Genomic DNA, 23,948 nt, shown 5'->3' on the forward strand with positions numbered 1-23,948 from the left:
TGGAAGAATGTGGCAGTAATAAGTGCATATTCTCCACATGTCATTTACATAGCATTTATAGCCACAGTTGTTTTCCAGAAAACAAAAGTAATAATTAGTAGAGTATTATGGCTTTACAGTTAGTCTGTTACAAATAAGCAATAATTATCTAAGGTAAAGACTTTCTAAATGACTTTAAAAATCCCTTACCGGTATCTATGAAGAAATATGCCCTTAAAAATAGAGTTCATCATATTTTCGAATTCGTCCTGGTTTTCTTGTAGCTGGTGGGGGGAGAAAAGACAGTAAAAAATGCAAATTGAAAAACTGGCCATTTTATTTGGAATGAACATTTCCAACTGTTTTAAAATCCTGGTTATTATCTATCCTTTCTCTCATTATGCAATAGATGTTTGAAATAACCAGTATACTTGCATTATTTCTACAGCTCTATCACCTTAAATCTCTTGCTGTCTCTATCTAGACACGGATTAGCTAGGAATGGTAGTGAATATCTGTAATTTAAAGGACTCAGGAGCCTTAGGCAGGAGGAATTCAAGTTTGAGGCCAGTTGTATCAACTTAGCAAGATCCTCCGCAACTTGGTGAGACCCTGTCTAAAAATAAAAAAATAAGAACTACTGGGGATTGAAAAAGAACTCAGTAGTGCCTCTAGATTCAGTCCCCATTTATTAAAGAGAAAAGAAACAAGAAGAAAAAATAGATATATACTACACAATGACTAACAAGGTAAAGTGATCAGGCTCCTATCTCCAAAGTATCATCTGCTTTGTGAATAGGCCTAAATTTCTACACATCTCACCAAATCAGGTCTTTGGCTTGGTGTTGTTTTCCTTAGATAAGGGATCATCAGTGATCAATATATCTGTCATTCTATAAGAACTTCCTTCTCCATCTAAAGTATCCAAATATTACTTTCCATCTGAGTAATTCACAACTGAAAGTAGGCCAAGTTCCTCAATTAGGAGGCATAAGAGAAAACAGTGGTGTAATGGAACAAAATTAACTACTACAGGAAAGATAAGTTTCAGGCAACATCAGTGATTAGAGATAAAGTTTATTTACTACTCAAAAGCAGTGCTATAACATGACACTTGATATGGTATTTATTTATTTATTTATTTATTTATTTATTTATTTATTTATTTTAAAGAGAGAGTGAGAGAGGAGAGAGAGAGAGAGAGAGAATTTTTAATATTTATTTTTTAGTTCTCGGCAGACACAACATCTTTGTTGGTATGTGGTGCTGAGGATCGAATCCGGGCCGCACGCATGCCAGGTGAGCGTGCTACCGCTTGAGCCACATCCCCAGCCCTTGATATGGTATTTATTATTCCAATTTATCTTATCATTTGCTGTGTAATAATGTCCAGTGACATATTTGCTATTGCTAAAAACATGCTAATAAAATTCCTTCAGATTTATTCTTTGCTGTATGCTATTTCAGATTTTACTAAGTTTGAGAACAGGGAAAGATGTTCCTTAACTTAAGACAGTATTATATCCTGATCAATCCATTTTAAGTTTAAAATATTGTTAAGTCAGCAATGCATTTAACCTATCAAATATCACAGCATCACCTAACCTACCTTAAATGTGCTCACAACACTTAAACTAGTAGCCTGCTGATGGGCAATCATTTAACACAAAGCCTATTTTATAATAGAGTGTTGAACATCTAATGTATACACATAGACGGGAATTTTTTAGCCATGATGGGATAAAAAAACTGACAACACAATATCCAAAAAAACTACTGGCAATACAGTATACCTCAGAGAGTATTATGATTGTGTAGCTGAATGTGAACCACTACTGTCCAGCATCAGGAGAATATATGTACTACTAGCCTGGAAAAAAAAGAAAAATAAAATTTGAAGCAGAGTTTTATTCTAAATATATATGGCTTTTGCTCTACTGTAAGGTAAAAATAATTTTAAGTAATTCATCATATAGGGCACCATTTGTATTTTTTGAGTAAATCATTCAAATTATGATAACTTATTGTAAATTATAAAAATTCCTTTTGCTTTATTAATTACTATAGAAAACTGATTCATAAGAGTCCTACATTTTATGGGCTGAAGTTGTAGCTCAGTGGTAGAGATCTTGGTTAGCACATGTGAGGCACTGGGTTTGATTCCCAGTACCGCATATAAATAAAGATCCATCAACAATTAATAAAAGCATTAAAAAAAGAGAAGAGTCCTACATTTTAGTTGGCAATACTTAATAAAGCCCTGTTCCAATATTTACCTCCACAACATTTCAAGCATAATGTGTTAGGGGTTAAAAAATGTTCTTCAAAAATTTGTACAATTAAGTTGTAATGCACAGTAACTCAAAATATGGCCTTATTTAGAAACAAGGTTGTGACAAAACAATTCTTAAAAATGGGGTCACACTAGAGTAGGGCAGGCCTCTAATTCAACATGACTTGTACTGGTTATAAATAGAACAGATGTAAAGACAGACAAACATACACAGGAAGAACATCATGAAGAATGGAGTCATGCTCTTAGGAGAGAAGCCTAGAACATCTTTCCCTAACGCCTTGAGAGAACATGGTCTTGTCAACACCCTGATTTTGGACAGCTATCATCCAAAAGTACAAGAAAATAAATTTCACTTGTTCAAATTACTCAGATAGTGGTACATCATTCCAGCAGTCCTATAAAACTTATACAAAATGGATAATAAAGATATTCGAGAGGGCTAGGGATGTGGCTCAAATGGTAGCGTGCTCACCTGGCATGCGTGTGGCCTGGGTTCGATCCTCAGCACCACATACAAATAAAGATGTTGTATCTGCTGAAAACTAAAAAACTATTAAAAAGATATTCTCTCTCTCTCTCTCTCTTAAAAAATTTATTAGAGATACATTGCTTTTTCTTACCCATGAATAACACATTATTCATACACACACACACACACACACACACACACACACACACACACAATTCCTTTTCAGCAATATGATACTCTTTTCTCAAGCTACAAGGTAGATTATTACAAATCTAAAAATTTTACTTCCAATTAGATGATAAAAATGTTCCTATTAAAAATCCAGTTTTAAAATGTTTCAAAATATATGTGTAATGTTATTCTAAGCCAGGTGCAGTAGTTCACACCTGTAATCCCAGTTGTTTGGAAGGCTGAGGCTCACAAGTTCCAGGCCAGCCTCAGCAACTTAGCAATACCCTGTCTCAACATAAAAAAATACAAAGGGCTGGGAATGTAGCTCAGTGGTAAAGCATCTCTGGTTTTAATCTCCAGTACCCAAAAGAAAAAAAAAAACAGTCTAAAACTGGGCCCAATGGAAGGAGGTATAGTTCATTGGTAGAAAGCCTGCCTAGCTTGCATGAGTTCCTGGGTCCAATCATGAGCACAACAAAAAACAAAAGAAAACAACAAATGAACAACAACAAACAAAATCTGGACCAACCTAATTTACAGTAATACCTTATATATCAGCAGGCTTTGGCTTTCTCCTAGAAACACAACTTTTCTGGCCTACAGTTATGACTTAATTATTTACTGTGCTTTCTGAGTCTATACCCTGACAACCTTTCTGAGCTGCCTAAGTTTCAGACAGCCTTCTTTTGAAAATTGATTTGTCTATGATCTTTGTCTACCTCAGAAGGCACTTAGCCAATCAGCAATGAACATTCCAGTTTTATCTGAGAACTCTGAGATCAAACAAATTAAAAATAAATTTTAAAAATAGTAGAGGATAGGAAGGGCAGCAGAATACAACATACACTAGTATGGCAGTATGTAAAAAAGTGGATGTGTAACCAATGTGAATCTGCAATATGTATACGGGGTAAAAATGGGAGTTCATAATGTGCTTGAATCAAATGTATGAAATATGATATGTCAAGAGCTTTGTAATGTTTTGAACAACTAATAATAATAATCAATATAAACCTTTCTGCAGAGAACAAAGAAAAATTACTTACATTTACTACATATTCCATCAGTTACAATGAAATTTACTTACCTCTTTACGTTTCTGAATTAGTAATTCCAACCTTTCATTGGCTCTTTTCCCAATCATTTTATTTCTCTCAGCTTCATACTGTCTCTGTGTATTATCCTGATGAATACTGAGGTTTAAGGCAACATTCACCAGAGCAGTCATGAGCTTCATGGCTATGAAATATAAGAAATATTATAATATTCACCTACAAAACATACTTTCATCCAAAAGATTACAAATTTATAAAGCAAATGAATAAAAGATAAAAGTACGATTTGTTTTATAACTCAGGGAAATTTAAACTTTTCAAAATGGTAATTTTATAGAAATAAACTCATCTTTTTTAGTCTTGAACATAATTTTCTCTTCCTTAAGAAAAAAATCTGTTGGGCTTGTTAACATTGCCTAGTTAAAAAGAGCTTCATCCTAATTATCAGCCAGAAAGATTTAAGCAGCATCTTAAACAATCTCTTCCCTCTACTTCCAAATACAAACACCTTAGCTTGGCATACTAATCAAGCTTATATCAAGCTTATATCTCTCTTCTGACCACCAGATCTGTGTGTACAAATGTTTCCTTAATGCCTTTATGTACATACATCAAGGTCCCTTAAATGTTTACAATTTATGATCCTTGTAACACCAAAGATGGTCTTCTCCCTCTTTTTCTCACTTCAGTGAGCTGCACAATTTTCAACTCAAAAAAAAAACACTGATCATATTGAACTCTTTAAAAAATGCATTCTGTGAATTTCCAATTAAGATACTCTCTTCAGTCACAGTGTTAATGTACTCTTAAATGTTCACCTGGTATTTGTAAATCCTATTAAATATTTTCAAACTTCTGTTTGTAAATCATCTGTTCAACAGTATGAACATGAATCTCAAATTTTTATTTGTCTATTCATTCATACTTGTCTTCACTGTTGAGACAGAGTATGGGAAATACTGGTAAAGAAATAAGACACTCTGTGTTGGTAAATAACTTCCCTTTTTGTTCCTTTTAGGTAATTCATCCCCAAATATAAATGTTCACTAATAAAAAATGAGCTGTCCAGTGCTTTAGAACTGATTCACATATCTGCTAACATATCAATTTAACTAAAAATGAGCATACATTTCTTTTAAAATTCTATTTCCTTTTAATTACATATATAACATACATAATGCTGGATTGATGTCTATTTACTTATCTATTAATCTATTATTGATCTATCTGCATACTCCCAATGTTCTTCTTAAACTGTATATTTTGGCCAGTTTCATGTCAACACTGTTGCTTCCCTAAAACCAAAATATAAAACAAAAATCCTGAAAACAAACACATTTAAGTTAATGACAATTTAGATATGCATCTAATACTTCTTTTCCTGAGATATGATATTGCAAATAATACACTGAGAAACATTCTTGTGTTTCAAAATACAAGCTAGTGTTTTGCAGGTTTATTTATACATTGTCAACAGTAGAATATGTGACTCTACAAATAAAGGTAAAAAAAGTCTTTTTTAATTAATCTATATTAGAAAGGAAAATAGCTCAAAGACAGAAGGATCTGGGACAAACTATCTGAGTGAGGCATTCTGAGCACACAAAGTGATAACCAACAGGGGTTCAGTATAAACTTCTGGATCTCTAAAGCAAAATGAACTGAAGATCAAGGATTTGGAAAGTATTAAAACTAACACATAAACTCCGCCTGGAATTACCAGTGGAAAATGAGGCACAGATTTTCTTGAGTTTAGTCATTTTTGCTTTCAGCTATGTATCTTTTTATGAATCCTGATACTAAACTCTGTTATGAAATGACTCTCCTCTCAGCTCAGATATATAAACAAGAAAATAATCAACTTACGACAATAAACAAAAAATGCAAAATGAGCAAACATTTTCAGGAAAGTGCCATATATAATATAATTTACTCTTTGAGTTAAAATATTTCTAAATCTGTAAATTTAAGACTTCACCAAAAGTTTTACTTTTCTTATCAACACATAAACAAATAGATCGAGAATAGTCTTCTACTTTTATGAGATAGATACAACTTGACAATTATGTTTTCTTTAGTCCCCTGAAAACGACTGATTAATGCATAGAGTATTTATTAAATTTTACTAGTATTACCAAAAAAAATTTTTAATAAAGTAGTAATCCAACGGGATTTAGCCTTCATATTATGACAGAGGGTTTGAAGCGCCTTCTTCTTCTCTACCAAGGAGAGTAATATTTCATTTAGTTTTTACATTTTTAACTGTGGGTTATAGAATGATGAACATTATCTAGTACTGTGCTGAGAGTATGGTCAGCAAACAGCTGCTTACCAAAAAAGGTTTCTTATAAGGATACTGTAAGTACAAATTTGAAAGTGCTTAGAAATTTTGATAGCAATCTGACAGTATGTTGTAGCTAATAAAATGACACTAATAAATACATATTTCATTTTTCCTAAATTCAATTTGATTGCATTTTACAAAAGTACTAGTTTGTGACAGATTGGTAAACAAAACTCTTTTTTTACTCCACATAGTTCACAAAGCACTTATTTAGTGCTTCCTCACTCACATATCAACCCAATATATACTAAACATTGGTTGATGTGTTAGAGATACAAAAAGAACAAAGCACCTGACTCTACTTGAGAGTAAAAGTGGAGGAAAAAAAAACAAATAGGAGAAGAGTGAAGGAGAGCTGAAAATCTTTTGCTTAAAATGCTAAACAATAATTTAAAAGTAAAGTGATGATGGCTTAGATTAAGGTGGCAGCAAGAGGTAGAAAAAAATGGTTACATATAATGTATATTTTAACACTGTAGGTGAACAAATTTTAAAAATTATAATGAAGGAAATTTAAAAATTATAATAAAGGAAATCAGAAAAATAGAAGCAACAAAGGTACCTAAAAAGTGCCCCCACCCCGGCTAATTATGTATTTAAGTGGCAATGTCCAGTAGGTAAAACGTTTGGAAGTTGCTATCAAAGACATTGGTATTTACAGCTATAAAACTGGATGGCAAAAATATTTGATGAAAAATTACTGGCCAAAGGAAAAAATATCAGGTATGATTTGTTTGTTGTAAAGAATATCCTGCGCTGGGGCTGGGGTTGTGGCTCAGTGTTAGAGCAGTTGCTTAACATGAGTGAGGCACTGGGTCAGATTCTCAGCGCAGCACATAGAATGAATAAAATAAAGGTCAATCAACATCAAAAAAAAAAGAAAGAAAAAAAGAAAGAAAAGAATTTTTTTTAAAAAAAGCTTGCCGTGTGTGTGTGTGTGTATGTGTGTGTGTGTGTGTGTGTGTGTGTGTGTGTGTGTGTGTGTTTTAAGGGGGGAGAGCCAAAATGCCTGATGTTATTTATATTACAAAATCATTTAGCAGAAAGAATAAATATGTCATTTATTTTCACATACCAAACAGTCTTCTAAGCTCTTTGCACGTATGTATTCAGATCAGCTAAGAGACAGTGGTTACACAGCCAGTGACTGGTAGAAAATTTGATTACAAGCAGATTTGTTCCATATTCCAAGCTCCCAATCATTATACCACACTGCCTCTCACTGAACCTGTATTTGCTATTATACACATAAAATATTTTCGAAACTAGAAATTTTAGTTTTCTTCAGGGAAAAGAATTTGAGATTGGGATAGATAAGTAGTATGTCACCATGTAACATTTTTTACTTTGAATATGAACTCTTGAATATTATGCCTCTCAGAATGATTATATTTTCAGAAAAATAATTAAACCATGGAACTGTGTTATGGTTGGTATCTGAAATGTTCCTCCAAAGGGTAATGTGTTGAAAGCTTGGTCTGTAGCTTTGGGAGTGATAGAAACTTTAGGAGATGGTGCCTAGTTGAAGGAGGTAGGTCACTGGGGGAATAACTTTGAAGGGTATATTTTTTCCCCAACACTCTTCTCCAAGCACCCCACTCTGTCTATGCTTCCTAGCTGCCAGCAGATGAACAGCTTTGCTCTATCGTGCCCTTTCACCATGATGTACTGCCTCAATAAGCTCCAAAACAACTGAACTGTCTGAACATAAACTCACATCTGTAAAATCATAAGTCAAAATGGTTTGTATTTGACTTTCTCAGGTACTTTGTCGCAGTGAACAAAAAGTTAACAGAAGGGATGGGGCTGTACCTCATTGGTGAGGCACTACATAAAAATAAATAAAAATATTGTGTCTAACTACAACTAAAAAAAAAAAGAAAAAAATTAACACAAACTATTTTACACTTTATTCATTACTTAATAAAAAAACCTGAAGACTGAGTCTTAAAGATAATTCAATATGTGCAGTTTAGTTAAAACCTATAGGCTAATACTTGTTTCCAGAAAACATGCAAAGACAGTGTTCCAAGAAGAAAGAAAGGTGACATCCGTGAGTTGCTCAATGACCTAGGCAATGAGAAGATAACTGCTAAAGATACAGAATCAACATAACCCGTCCTATATATCAATAATGAATATGCAGAGACTCAGGAAAATAATTTGATTTATAATACTCCCCATACTCCCCCCCACCCCACCCCCCAAAAAAACCCAGCACTAGGAATAAATCGAACCAAGGAAGTGAAAGACTTCTACAATGAAAATTATAGAACGCTGAAGAACTGAAGACACAAGGTAGAAAGAGCTCCAGTGAAAGGAAGAATTAATATGTTAAAATGGTCATACTATCAAAATCAAAGTAGAGATTTAGTGAAATCCCAACCAAAATACAAATGACATCATTTATTGAATTAGGAAAAACAAAAAGTCTTAAAATTCAGTTAGAAGAATAAAAGACACAGAATAGTCAAAGCAATTCTAAGCCAAAAAAAAAAAAAACAATGCTGGAGAGGAATCACAATAAATGAATTCAAGTTATACCTGAGTTATAGTAATATAAACTGCATAGTACTGACATAAAAACAGACCTATAGGCCAATGGAAGAAAATAGAAGACACAGACAAACCCAAAAAGATATAGTCATGGATAGCAAAAACATACACAGGAGACAAGATAGCCTTTTTAAATTAATGGTGCTAAGAAAACTGGATATCCATATGTCTAAGAATGAAACTCTATTCCTATCTCTTACCCTGAACCAATATCAATTCAAAAGAAACCAAAAACTAGAAATTAGACCAGAAACTTTGTAACTGCTGGAAGAAAATGTAGGGTCAACATTCTCATAGAGGTACAGGCAAGGACTTTTTCTACAGATTCCTAAAGTTCAGAAAATAACACCAAGAAATAATAAATGGAACAGCATCAAATTTAAAAAGCTTCTGCACAACAAAGAAAACAAGAGTGTGAAGAGAAAAGAGAAAAGCTTTGTTAGCTACTCTTCTGACAGAAGATTTAATGTCTAGAATATATAAAGGACTAAAAAAAACCCAAACAATAAATGAAAAAAATAAACTTAACAGACACTTCTTAAAAGAAGTAGTACAAATGGCCAACAAATATAGCAATGAGGAAATGCAAATCAAAAATACACTGAGATTTCATCTTGTTCAAATTAGAATGGCAGCCATCAAGAATTAAAAAAAAAACAACAAATGGAAAAGATGTGTGGGGAAATGAATACTTTTACACTCTTGGTAACACTGTAAATTAGTATAACCACTATGGAAATCAGTATGAAGTTTCCTCAAAAGACTATGGAATAGAACCACCGTATGACCCAGCTATTCACTTTTTGATGTATATCTAAAAGATTTAAAACCAGCATACATCAGGAATACAGCCACATCAATGTTTATAGTAGCACAATTTCAACAGTCAAGCTATGGAACCAACCTAGGAGCCCTTCAACAGGGCTCAAGAAAAATCATATATATATATATATACACACACATATACATACATGCAATGGAGTACTAGCCATAGAGAATGAAATTATGGCATTTGCCAGCAAATGATGAAAATAGAGACTATCGTGCTAAGTGAAATAAGCCAGTCTCCAAAAATCAAAGGAAAGAAGGATAGGAAAAGGGAAGAATAGTGGAATGAATCGACTGAACTTTCATATGTATACATACATGAATATACCACAGTGAATCCCAACATCAAGTACATCTATAAGACACTAATTTTAAAAAAACTATAAATTACAGATGGATCAGTAGGAGATAGGGAGGGGAACAAAAAGAGGGGGAAATGTCAAGGGGAGAAGTACTAGGGGCTAAATTAAAGCAAGTTATATTCCATTTTTTGTGATTAATGCCAAAATATATCCTAATATTATATGGAACTAAAACGAATAATTAAAACAAAAAGACTAGGAATGAAACCACCCTAAGTTCCAGCAATAACACTTCTTGATTTTTATGCCAAAGAATTAAAGTCATCATACTACAGCAAGATATGCATACCCTTGTTTATAGCAGCATAATTCACATAGCCAAATTATACAACCAGAATAAAAGCAGATGAATGGAGAAAGAAAATGTGTATATATACACAATGAAGTTTTATTCAGGGACTAAAATGAAATAATGTAATCTGGTGGTAAATGAATGGAACTGGAGGACATCATGTTGAGTGAAATAAGTCAAACTCAGGAAGTCTGATGTTTTCTCCCTTATGTAGATGCTTGTGAAAAAAAAAAAAGAAGAAAAAAATGTGGTGGAGGTTGTATGAAATTAGAAAGGAGACCAGTAAACACAGGAAAGGGACCAGGGGAAGGAAAAGGAAAGGGAAAGAGATATTGGCAATCGTGCATGAACATGTAACAAAAAATCCTACTGTTATATATATTATAATGCAACTTAATAAAAGGGGGGATCTACCAATCAGAGAAGGTAACTGTTAACCAGGCGACAACACAGGCAGTGCAGTGTTAGAAACAGAAACCTGACAGGAGTAGGTACAAAGAGAGTTATGAGGATACTGAGTAAAATAGTACATATAAATCATTCTTTGTGATTTGTAGCACAGAAAAGGAGCGATGAGAATGTAGCTGAGGGGCATGACAAAACAAGGGATTTGTGATAATCAGTCTTATATGTCAATTTTTGCTAGATTACCTTGGTCAGATATTTAATCAAACACTAATCGACTTATTTCCTTGAAGGTATTTTGTAGATATGATTAATATCTAAATTCAGCTGATTTTAAACAAAGGAGATTTAATGTGAGTGGGCCTCACACAATTAGATGCAGGTTTAAAAGAAAAAACAAACTTCTCAAAAGAAATTTCTGACATCTGCAGCATAAAATACTAAGCTTCTGGCCTGCCTTACAGATCTGATTCAATGCAGTATAATTCCTGACTGAGTTTCCAACTTGTTGGCTGGCTTTTCTACAGATTTCAATTTGCCAGCTCATAACTGCATAGAGTCAATTTACTTAAGTATGTATGTATTGGGGTGTGTGTGTGTGTGTGTGTGTGTGTGTGTGTGTGTGCACGCGCGCATGTAAATAGGTAACTATATTTCTAAATGGTTTTGTTATTTGGAAGAAATCCAGATTAATGCAAAGGATTTCTAAAAGATGGGAGCCATTACACCATGTTAGCATAATGATAAGACTTATCTAATCCCAGGGGACAAACTGAAGTCAGAAAAGAGAGACAGAACAATCTGAAAAACAATGTTCTAAAGTGAATGGGGATTAGATTCATTGTACAAATATAAGGACTGGCCTTAGAGGGCATTGTAGTAAGAGAAAAGACAGAACGTATAGATATTACAACTATTGTAGCCAGACAGGTAGGTTTAATCCTTGAATAATACTCTTCTGATTGTTTCCATTAAAGAACAAGATAATCAACTAAGTGTGAAGATAAGACAGGAGGTTTTATAGTTTTGAGGTAAGGCATAACCTTGTAAGGAAGTGCAAATAACTCTAGAATGAAATATCATAGGGTTTACTAGCAGCATTAAAAAGGTTCCATTGACATATTAACAGAAAATCCAGCCATTATAGTTAGGTTTCCTCCCCAGTCACTTTCAGGTACTCTGATGCAAGTGTGGTGCATGTGGTGATACAGGGTTTTCTAGGGAGTATGACGAAGGGAGACAGAGGCAAGAAATTGAGGGTATAAAGAAGGATGTGATTATAACAAATGATGAAAGGAAAAAAGAGATAGATATTGTGTGAAGAATATTAAAAATACTGGGATGGAACTGCAAATTGGTGCAACCACTATGGAAAGTAGTATGGAGATTCCTCAGAAAACTTGGAAAGGAGCCACCATTTGACCCAGCTATCCCACTCCTCGGTTTATACCCAAAGGACTTAAAATCAACATATTATAGTAATGCAGCCACTCTATGTTTAAAGAAGCTCAATTCTCAATAGCTAAACTATGGAACCAACCTAGGTGTCCTTCAATAGATGAATGGATTTAAAAAGGGGTATATATACTCAATGGGATATTACTCAGCTTTAAAGAAGAATGAAATTATGACATTTCCTAGTAAATAGATGGAGTTGGAGAATATCATGCTAAGTGAAATAAGCCAATCCGAAAAAAAAACACAGGCCAAATGTTTTATCTAATATAAAGATGCTAATTCACAATAAGAGAAGAAAAATGTTACCTTAGACTAGGTAGAGGGAAGTGAAAAAAGGGGGAGGAAAGGGGATTTAGGGATAGGTAAGATAATGGAATGAAACAGTCATTATTACTTTATGTATGTATGTGACTGCATGATCAATATGATTCTATAACATGAACACTCAGAAAAATGAGAAATTATATCCCATCTACAGATATCAAAGTACATAAATGCATTCTACTATCATGTATAACTAATTAAAACAAATAAAAATTTTAAAAAAAAATACTGTGTAAAAGTATTTCAGGACCAAATAGAAGAAAAACAGTAGATGAGTAGGAAAACAGAAAAAAACACTACACTGCCCTGGCTGGTCTAAAACTCATAGGTCCAAGTGATCTTCCAAAGTGGGGAGGGGACTATAGGCACATGTTACTTTATCTAGTGTCTAAAAATGTTTGATAATGGGACACATTAGATTATTAAGAGAGGGTTGATAATACTTAATTTTGCATAAGCCTTACTATAAAAAGCGTTGGTTAAAAGGGGGCTATGATAAACTTCATCATTTTCAAATGATAAAGATTTAACTAATTGGGACTGGGGTTATGGCTCAGGGTAGAGCACTTGCCTAGCATCCCTGAGGCACTGGGTTCAATCCCCAGCACCCACATAAAAACAAATAAACAAACAAACAAATAAGCAAGCAAATAAAAGTATCGTATCCATCTACAACTAAAAAACTTAAAAAAAAAAGATTTAACTAATCCCTTTATCCCTTTAAATTTGAAGCAAAATAGGAAGGAGAAAAGATTTTTCATCTTCAAAGAATCCAGAAAATACCTGCAGTCTCAAATCACAAATATATGAATAGCAAGGAGACGAGGAGGGAACATTCAAATCAAAGAAAGGGGTAGAAAAATCATGACAGCTATTATCTGTGAAACAAAAAGCCATTTTGCTCTGTAAAATGCAGAAACAGACTGCATCTGTTCCACAGAAGATGGAAAGTGATATAGTCTGTAAAATATGCAATTAAATTCCCATGTCCTCACCAAACCTAGGCAGCCTGGCAATTTTTCTACCACATACTTATTTTGGAAGTCCAGACATTTATTTCTTGAGGAAAATAAACCAGAGATTTGGAATCATTGTATATATACATAATACATATGCATACATACATACACACACACATATGTGATTCACATTCACAATTATATGTGATGTGCAGAATGTCAAGCACGTCCTCACCCTACCCAACTCCAAAATGTCAAGACAGCCATTTTACATGCTTCTGCAAAGAAGCTGATCTTTTACAGGAGAAAAAAAATATTACCAAAGCCAACATCTGAGGACCTATAATGTAAACATTAGTTTACCACCAGACAACCCCACAATGATACCCACCAATCTGGAAAAAACATACACCAGAGTATAGCACCGAAAAATTTCAGAATACTAGGAACAAGTAGCAAAATGTAAAAGTTTCTAAAGACAAGAAACAGGGTTATTGCTTGGCAGAGCAGCTCAAGACTGTTATCCCAGTGGCTGGAAGACTGAGACAGGAGGATTCCAAGTTTGAGGCCAGCCTCAGCAACTTAGTGAGATGCTGTCTCAAAATAAAAAAATTAAAACGGTTAAGGATGTGGTTTAGTGGTTAAGTACCCCCCCACCAAGTTCAATAGGGATGGAGGGAGGGAAGGAAGGGAGGAAGGAAGGAAGGAAGGAAGGAATGGAGGGAGGGAGGGAAGGAGAGAGGCTTGAAATATTTTAATTAATTATTTATTTGTAAAGTTGTTGATGAATCTTTATCTTATTTATTTATATGTGGTGCTGAGAACCGAACCTAGTGCCTCACACATGCTAGGCAAGCATTCTCTCACTTAGCCACAATCCCAGCCCTTGAAAGCTTAATAGCGAAGAACTTCTCAGGAGCAATACTGGAAGATAGAGACAAATTCTGAAGAAAATAATTTGTAATATTTAAATCTAGATTGCAGTCAACTATTAAATAAGAGGCCAAATCCATATTTTTGTAGACATGCAAAATCTCAAATATTTACTTTTCTGATATCCTTTTATTCATAAATGTATCAGATAATATCCTATACCAGAAAAGGAGACTAAATTAAGGGGAAAAAATATAATAGGGGATCTAAAAGATAAAAGATCCAAACAACAGGAAAAACAGAAAATTTATATAAATTGAGGGACATTACAATTGTAGCAAATAAGGTTATGATTTAAAAAAATTAAAAGCACATTAAAATTCTTGTTAAATAAATTTAACACTTATTTTATTTCCTTGATTTTATTTAACTTAATTTCGACCATAATTTTAAGTTTGTAAGAGTTCTGATTCTCCACGTTGTTTTAACTACATGCCAGTACTGAGAAAGGATCATTGGTATTGATACCATACAGATGAAGCACAGATGTTAAACCGCTTGTCCAAAGTCACTAAGTTAATAAATACAAGATACAAAATGTTTGTAAAGTGATTTTTTAAAACAAGGTTTATTTTAAGAAACTGGTTTCTAAAATAAAGCCGATTTTCAGAACTGTTAAAAAAAAACAAAAGGAATCTAAAAACCAACAAAAAGAAAAAAATTTAAATTACTCTAGACTCAAAAAAGTAATACGATGCTTGTAAAAAAAAAAAAAAAGTAACCTTACTAGGAAAGACTAACTTCATTGAAAGTGAAAAGATGGAAAATGATGTTCGAAGAAGATGGAATGAAAAAAAGCAAGAGGAGTACTTATATTCATATCTGATGAAACAGAATACAGCCAAACTTGGTAAAGAGACAAAGAAGGTCATTTCATATTAATAAAGATAATAATCCATAGATGTGTACTATGCATTTTGTTAAGATAAGAAGGCCTTGATACTAAAAATGGAAAGAATAAAAAGGGAAAAGTACAGGTAATCTCATTGATAAAATATAGATATATCCTGGATTTGTGGTATATAACCACAATCTCAGGTACTTGGGAAGGCAAGGCAAAAGAATCAGAAGTTTGAGGCCAGCCTGGACAACTCAGGAGACCCTATCTAGATCCAGAATTTTAAAAAGTTTTTAAAAAGAGCCTGGAATGTAGCTCACTGATAGTGTACTTGCCAAACAAGCATGAGGCCCTGATTTCAATCCCCAGTACCATAAACAAATGAACAAACAAAAAGGATACACATACTAAATCCCCCAAAATATATTAACAAATCAAACTTCATGATAAATTTAAAAATTTTATGGGGGAATGAGAAGAGAGCTGTAAAACGATAGGGGATTTTATGGTCAGTGAGACTATCCTATATGATACTGTAACAGTATATAGATTATCATGAATTTGTGAAAACTCAGAATATTACATCACAGAGTAAACTCTAATGTAAACCATGGACTTCAGCTGATTATAATGTATTGATATCATTTCATCAATTACCACAGTAATTGATAGATCTTAAAACAGGAAATGGAGGTAGAAGGAGGATAAATGAGAACTATCTATATTTTCTGCTTATTTTTTATATAAGCCTAAAACTGCTCTAAAAATTAAGTCTTTTGACAAAAAAAAGGTTCTATTAATAATGAATGCTTTTAAATGGTCAAAATCCAAAAATAAATTTAATTACAGATGTACAACCCCCACCCCAAAAAAAACCCTCTAACATAGTGAAAAAAAAACCTAAATGGAGAAATAAAATGACTGTGAATTATAAGATCTGATTTCATAAAAATGTAAATATATCAACCACGGATGTATAAAAGTACCATTAATCTTTGCACTTCCACCTGTGAACTACTTTGACATGAACAATGATGGTACAGGAGACTTTCCACTGTCATTCAATGGGTAGAGCCTATGATGGAGAAATGCTCCACAAAAAAGAATAATCCAGCCCCAAATGTCAATAGTGTCTATCCCAGTTGAGAAACTCTGATACACAAATTCTAACAAGTTTTCTAATTAGTTTTACCAAGTTTATTGGTAGAACTAATTACAAAACACACAATCTCACATGCACACCAAGAATTTTCTAGTCAAGGGATTTTTTTAAAGTAACAAATTAATTATTAGAATACAGAATCCAGAAGACTTTCCTGTAAGCAAATACTTTGCATATGCTAATGGTTCCATTGTACAAATAGTAAAAAAACTAGAGGACTTTTCACACTTAAAAAATCTACAACTCCAGATGGAGTAAAAACCTAAATTTCCAAGGTTAAACTGAATATAAATAAACTTTATATAAACTAGAAGTTTTTATTTAAAAACCAGGAGAATATTTTCTTGACTATCATGTAAAGAATTTCTTAAATAAGTTAAATGTGGGGTCCCATACCTATACACTTAGCAACCTGAGAAGCTGAGGCAGGAACATCATAAGTTCAATACTAGCCTCGACAACTTAGTGACATTATCATATAAAAAACACTGAAAAAAGAACTAGGGACATAAAAGTGGTAGAATGCCCTTGGACTCAATCTCTAGTACTACAAAAAGATGAAGGGAAAAGGGGGAAAAAACAACAACAAGAATTTCCCACATAAAACACAAAATGCACATAAAAGAGAAGACTAACAAATTTCATTACATTTTAAAATTAAGAACTTAGGCTCATTCATTCTTTCAACAAATATTTATAGGTGCTAGAGATATAACAGAGAACAAAACAGATAGAAACCACTTCCCTCAAATAATAATATATCAAATTATGAGAATGAGGAGAAAAAAAGAACCTACTGCAAGGTGGGAAAGGACAGCATATGCATGTGAGTATATGTGTATAGATATATATATTTTTTTTTTTCATCAAGAGACTGGTATTATCAGAAAAATCTTACAAATCAATTAAAAAAAAAACGACCAACATTGCAAGAGTAAAATAATCAACTGATATATGAAACAGTACACAATCTCAAAAGCAGGAGAGGAAATAAAAATGAAAAACGTAACATGAGACTTTGGAAGCTACCTCACAAGACAAATCTAAAAATATTGTCAATACTATGTTTGAGCAAAGATATGAAGCCATCTGATTTCAGTGACATTGAGTAGTTAGAGCATTAAAATTAACTACAACCATTTCAACAAAGTATGGCCATTATATTTTCAAGCCCAGCAAGAACTTTGACTCCATGGTATATAAATCACACCATTTTGTACAGGGATACTAACTAACATGTATAAAAGATAGTTTATAGTAATATTGTTTATATTACCTACAAGCTAGAAACAATTTAATTTCTTTCAAGGGTAGAAGTATAAATAAACTGGTATGCTTATAAAACTGATATTTTATAGAAGCTCTCAAAATAGGGCAATTTGCCTCTCCAGGGGCATTTAGCAACCTCTACAGACATTTTTGATTGTCATAACTCAGGGAGAGAAGAAAGAGAGAAATGTGTTATTGGTAACTAAGAGTTACAGGTAAAAGATATTGCTAAATGTTCTATGATACACAGGAGAAACCAAAACAACAAAGAATTGTCTTTATCATATACATAAATAACTACAGTACAGGAAACATAAAAGTAACACAAAGAGTAGGTATAGTTAACTATCCAAATAAGGAGAGCAGGCAAAACTATTTTATTTAAGGACATAACTACTAATTATAAAGCTATAAAGAAAAGCCAAGAAATAGTTCTCATAAAATCAAGGTAACACTTATCTCTGTGGGAAATGGAAACAGTTGTGATGGGGAGGGTCATACAACACAGAAAGGAAGGTTCTTGTGAAGTCCTGGCAATATTCTTTTCTTTGACTGGAGTACTGGTAACACTGGAATTCATAATATATTAAATTATAAAACCTATACTTACATATTCTATATATCTTCTGTATGTATAAAATGTCACAACTTAAAGAAACTTAAGAAAAATGATAATGTACTTGTACATGTTTAGAGATAAGGATTCATTAAATTCAAAAGAGAATACTGATTAATACATAATGAACCCATTAAGTATACACTTGTTAGTTTCTAAGCCACAGGCACATATATACACACACACAGATAAGGATACCAGTGCCATTTATTTACTTGGGAGAAGACAATAAATCATAGTATTGCAGTAGGGACATAAAATAAGGGGAAAAAATCAGAATTAGAAGTGTTTTATGTAGCCCATTACTACTCTCATTAACTAGAACCTAATTAAGCTCCTTCTGAAAATATCCTATGTTTAGGAACCTTAGTTTTCATAAGTACTGCCAGAAAACCAATATGGAACCAAAATTGAGGGTGAATCCAAAGATTGGGTGTCCAATAGGTACACACATACATTATTAATTATGGTTATATAAGAGTAACATAATTTTTATTTTATCTCAATTATATACATATCACTTTTCTTAACAGCAGCTATTAAGTTGTGAGGACATAAATAACTAGTTTGGATATAACTATTTTATAAAAGGAACCATTGTATTTCTTTTGGCCTAGAGGTGCCACAAAAAAATTCCTGTGACACTAATGGGCTCACAAATTAGGAAAGTTCAAGAAACTGATTAACTGCTCCTAGGTTTAATTCTCTGGCAATCCTGCACTCCTAAGGAGCATTTGGAAGTCAATATAAGTACTACAAAACAGAAATATTAGTTGTGATAACCAAATAAGAAAGGTTATTTCTAATCATCAATTCTCAAGCATATACTTTATATAAAAAGACATTTGTCAATGAAAAATATTTATCATTACCCCACACAAACACTTTGAAATGTTATGTATTGGTGTAAACCAGAATGTATGCATATATTCATCAATATTATGTATTTAATAAAGTATAATACTTTTGAACATGGCTAACACATTCATTTAGGCAAGCATAATTCTATTAATCTATCCCTATAGTTCTATGAAAAGCCCTTTTAGCTTCCTCATAAATTTATTTCTATAAACATTTATAAAGTTATACAACTTAAGACTACAACACAAGGTTAACAGTTTTAAACTTTTCCTTTGTCATCATTCCCTATTCATTAATACTAAATATATATTTTATTGAGTTAGTTGGCCCATTTTGATGGAGGGCTCCCACAGTAAATAGAATTCTTTCTAAATGGTTCAAATGAAGAGACTTTTGTGAAAAGACTAAAGATAAATGGGCAGTTAGGGAGGCAATCAGTGGTGCTGATGCAATCTAAGATAGCTAAAGTTGGAAACCAATACTGTATCCTAGGGTTCAAGATCCAAGATGAGAAAACAATACTGCCCATGTTCTTCAGTCATGGTAAGATGTTCCATTTGCCTTGTCATTGGTTGTGGTATCCTTCTAGTCTGTAACTAATGGTTAAAAAAAAAAAGCCTCTCGATACCCTTACTCTCTTCCTATTTCAAGCCAATTTTATTTATTAACATATTAATTGTACAAACTAACAGGTTTCATTGTGATATTTCCATACATGTATTTATATCATGTGTTGGTCATATCCAATCCTCCCTTCTACCCTTTCTCCCAAACTCTTCCCTTTCCTAAATAGTCCTTATTGATAAATAGTCCCCTTGTTAAATAGTCCCTATTCCATCAAGACAAGTTATGTAAACATAGATTAGTCATTTGATCTTATGCAGCTTTAGGGGGAATAACTGATACAATAAAATTTGAACCTGCATTTTAGAAATTTAATTTATAACAAAAAGGTCTGTATGTATGATACAAATCTTACCTCAACATATTAGAAATATAGTTCATTTGTCCTTTGTTGACCTTCACTATACTGTGCCTATTATATAGAAGTTTTCAGTTCTCTTTTTAGTACAGTTTAATTACTGTATGGAATGATATGATTAATTTGTTTCGTTTGCATTCAATTTTAGAACTTACACCTTCATCTTTCTTGATTTCCATTTTATTTTTGTTGAGTGTGTGAAATTTTGAGATAGCATTCAAAGTTAAGGACTATTCAAAAAGCATTTTCAACCAGGCATGGTGGTGCATGCCTATAATTCCTGTGGTTCAGGAGGCTGAGACCCTACACAACTTAGCAAGACCCTGTCTCAAAATAAAATAATAAAAGGGCTTGGGATGTGGCTTAGTGGTAAATCACTTCTGGGTTCAGTCTTTAGTACCAAAAAAAAAAGGTATTTTCAAATTAAGTATCCATCCCCACCCCAATTCCCTCTATATTTTTCCAGCTAATTCTCATTCTCACTCTCCCTCCCTTTCTTCCCCCTCCCCCACAATCCCTCCCTATTTGTAACCAATCTCATTGATCTCTGGTTTATTCTTTTTATATTTCTTTTCAGTCATATAAGCATATACATGTGTATATCTAAATTTCTCTCTTCTTAGGAAAAAAAAGGATGTATACTTCAGATTTTCTTTTGCACTTTGCCCTTAAAAATTTATTAATGCATGTTAGCACAGATATTCCCCATTTTATTTGTTTAAAGTGCCACAAAAGCCCAGTGTGTAGTTATACCACAAAGACCTGTTCATGAATGCTTTCTCTTTCAGTAATCACAATAGCAAAGATAGTAGAAAGAACCTGAATATCTAAAGACAGATGAATTGGTAAACAATTTGTGAAATTCATATATAACATGGAGTATTAATCAATCATGAAAGAAAAATGAACTACTGATACAGGCTACAACTTATCTAATCCTCAAAAATATACGGTAAGTACGAAACATCTTTATGTGTCCTCCCAAAATTCTTAGGCTGAAATCTTAAGTCCCAGTGCACTGGTATTAGGAGACAGGGACGAAGGAAATAATTAGGTTATGAGAGTTAGTGACATTATAAGGTACCCAGCATAGTTCTTTCACCCTCTTTTTATCATGGATACAACATGAAATCAGTAATTTACAGCCTGGAAGGGAAACCAAACAAGGACCAGACCATACTGGCACTCTTATCCTAAACTTCCAAAAATAAATTTTTGCTTTTTATAAGATAACCAATCTTTCATGATGTTAAAGCCACCCACACTAAGACAGCTGCACGATATAAACTGTATACTTTAAAATGGCTATTATATAGCCAATCCCAAAAGAACAAATGCCTAATGTTTTCTCTTATATAAGGAAGCTGATTCATAGTGGGGTAGGGAGGGGGAGCATGAGAGAAATAGACAAACTCTAGATAGAGCAAAGGGGTGGGAGGGAAAAGGAGAGGGCAGGGGGTTAGCAAGATTGGTGGAATGTGATGGACTCATTATCCAAAGTACATGTATGAAGATACAAATTGGTGTCAACATACTTTATATACAACCAGAGATATGAAAAATTGTGCTGTATATGTGTAATAAGAATTGTAATGCATTCCACTATCATTTATTTTTTTAAAAAATAAATTTTTAAAAATGGCTGTCATATAAATTTCACATCATATTTTAAAAAATCACACTGATACCATTTTTAAATCATTAAGCTGAAAATTTTGAGAAATATAGTACTGTTTAAAATAACAAAAAAAATAAAATAACAAAAAATAAATATATTTTTTCCCTAGAAAAAGAGGAGGCATGAAAGCTCTATACACTAATATGTTTTGTGTTATAGGTATTTAGAAGAAATTGTATGCATTTCAACCTATAAGTGTGGAAATTAGAAGGCTAGAAAGAAAAATAGATTGGAGGACATATAATAATTTAGACAGGAGCCATCTATTACGCAGAGATAAATGAGAAGACAAAAAGTGTAAAGACTTTTTATTATATAACTTAAAAATTATTTTTAGAGCCATGGGAATATATTGCAGGAGTAAAATTTTAAAGACTACTTACTATTTTTAAAGTAAAAACCCAGAACTCTTGGAGTGCAAGAGATAATATATGAAAAACATATTATCAGTGGTTGCTCCACCAATTTTACCAGAGTAAAATGAACAAACTTTCTTAGTTTTAAATAGCCTAATCTCTACCTACTCCCTGCCAGTCTCTAAACTCTAAGGTTCAGCCATTGAATTCTGTCCTGGAGTCAATTGTGGCTTCTTGTCTTTTTGTACACTGCTACTTTTTGCTGTTCTCTTCAAACATCCTTATATTCATTTCAGGGTCTGCTTCCTCTAGGATGTATTGTTTTGTTGTTTTACCATCTTCCCACATTAATATATACAGGTACAGCCCAGCTGGATCAGAAGCTCATCCCTATTATTCTCATGATCTTTTGGGTTAGGGATATAGACAATAAATGAAACTTCCTGACTCTTGAGTCTTGATTTTGGCCCTAACTGTATGAATCCAGATAAACTCACCTAACACCTTTAATCTCAGATTCTGATCTATAAAATAAGAATCACAACTACCTGATAAGACTGTTAACACAGATTAAATCAACTAATGTAGTTTAGAAAAGCACAAGGTTTGACATATCTAAACAGTCATTAAATAATATCTGGTTTTTATAATCGTAACACTTCACTGAACTAGTCATATATTTCCTTTATTATTCCTTAGAATAAAGACACCTTTAAATATTAGACTCTTTTAATCTAAGCTATAACTATTCTACATGAGAAAAATATCTAGTAAATACCTGTTAAAATGATAAAAATATCACTTTAATTAAATTGTTTTATGGATTTTGCAAATGCACAAAATTGTGAATGTTAGCAACTACCACACTTTCTAACATGAAGCTTATGTACAAAAATGAGTAAAAACAAGAAAATGTTATGATCTAAAAATTCAATTCAAAAAGGTATTGCATAAAATTCATATTTCCTCCCTAAAGTTTCAAAAAAATTCAGAAACGCATTATTTTATAGGAGCAAAATGGAACTAGAACAAAAATGAATATCCTTAAATAATTTACCAATTATTTTCTCTATCAGAAAAAAATTAGTACATAATTCTAGAATGAATTATATTTGAGTAGTGCAGGTGAAGTAAAAAGTCACCCTGCTGGGCTGACAGGCTCAATGTACATCGTTTATTTTAATATTCTGTACCTCGACATCCTGAACACTGGATAAAAAAGTTGATTAAATCCAGAAGTGCGATGTCCCTGTCTTGTTTATGATTCAATCCAGTCGTCCACCACAGACTGTGGGAAAAAAATATAAAAATGAAAACTTCAAAAAATTTTGATATCATAGCAAATAAATTTTCAAAAAGTTTGTGTTTGTGGGTCTATTTGAATAAGAAAACTACTTATCTGACACTACTTCTCTGTAGCCAAATAAAAGCAAAGATAACTCTTTTTTAAAAAGGTCAATAAAATGTACATTACTAGTTCTCATTCACAATACACCAAACAAACTCGACTTTACCAATCTCTTGAAGTCAAGCAAATATAATTATTCAGAAACTATATTATAAAAACAACCTCAAAATTAAGCCAACTTCACTCCTTACAGATAAATGTTTTCTGAGTATCAGGAAACCTACTAAAGAGTGCAGAACATATGTAACAAAATGAATTTTTTCAGAAATAAAAGGAGGGTTCAATATTTCGAAATCAAATTTATGAAAAAATTAAATGGTTGCACTTCTTAGATTTCAAAACTGTCT

The 23,948-nt window shown here is 32.7% G+C and overlaps 1 protein-coding gene across 1 annotated transcript in view; it reads right to left on the reverse strand.

Moving 5' to 3' along the window:
- The window catches only part of LOC144373965 (cohesin subunit SA-1-like), a 40,120-nt gene extending 16,646 nt beyond the window's left edge, over positions 1–23,474 (reverse strand). Inside the window, exons 1-3 of the mRNA XM_078036902.1 lie at positions 23,387–23,474; positions 4,003–4,154; positions 190–263 (exon numbers count right to left, since the gene is read on the reverse strand). Of these exons, the coding sequence (XP_077893028.1) occupies positions 190–263; positions 4,003–4,152 (224 nt within the window). The 5' untranslated portion in view covers positions 4,153–4,154; positions 23,387–23,474. The remainder of the gene's footprint in view (positions 1–189; positions 264–4,002; positions 4,155–23,386) is intronic.
- Positions 23,475–23,948: the final 474 nt, after the last annotated feature.

The sequence above is a fragment of the Ictidomys tridecemlineatus genome, unplaced genomic scaffold (genome assembly GCF_052094955.1).
Source record: "Ictidomys tridecemlineatus isolate mIctTri1 unplaced genomic scaffold, mIctTri1.hap1 Scaffold_54, whole genome shotgun sequence".
NCBI classification, from domain to species: domain Eukaryota; kingdom Metazoa; phylum Chordata; class Mammalia; order Rodentia; family Sciuridae; genus Ictidomys; species Ictidomys tridecemlineatus.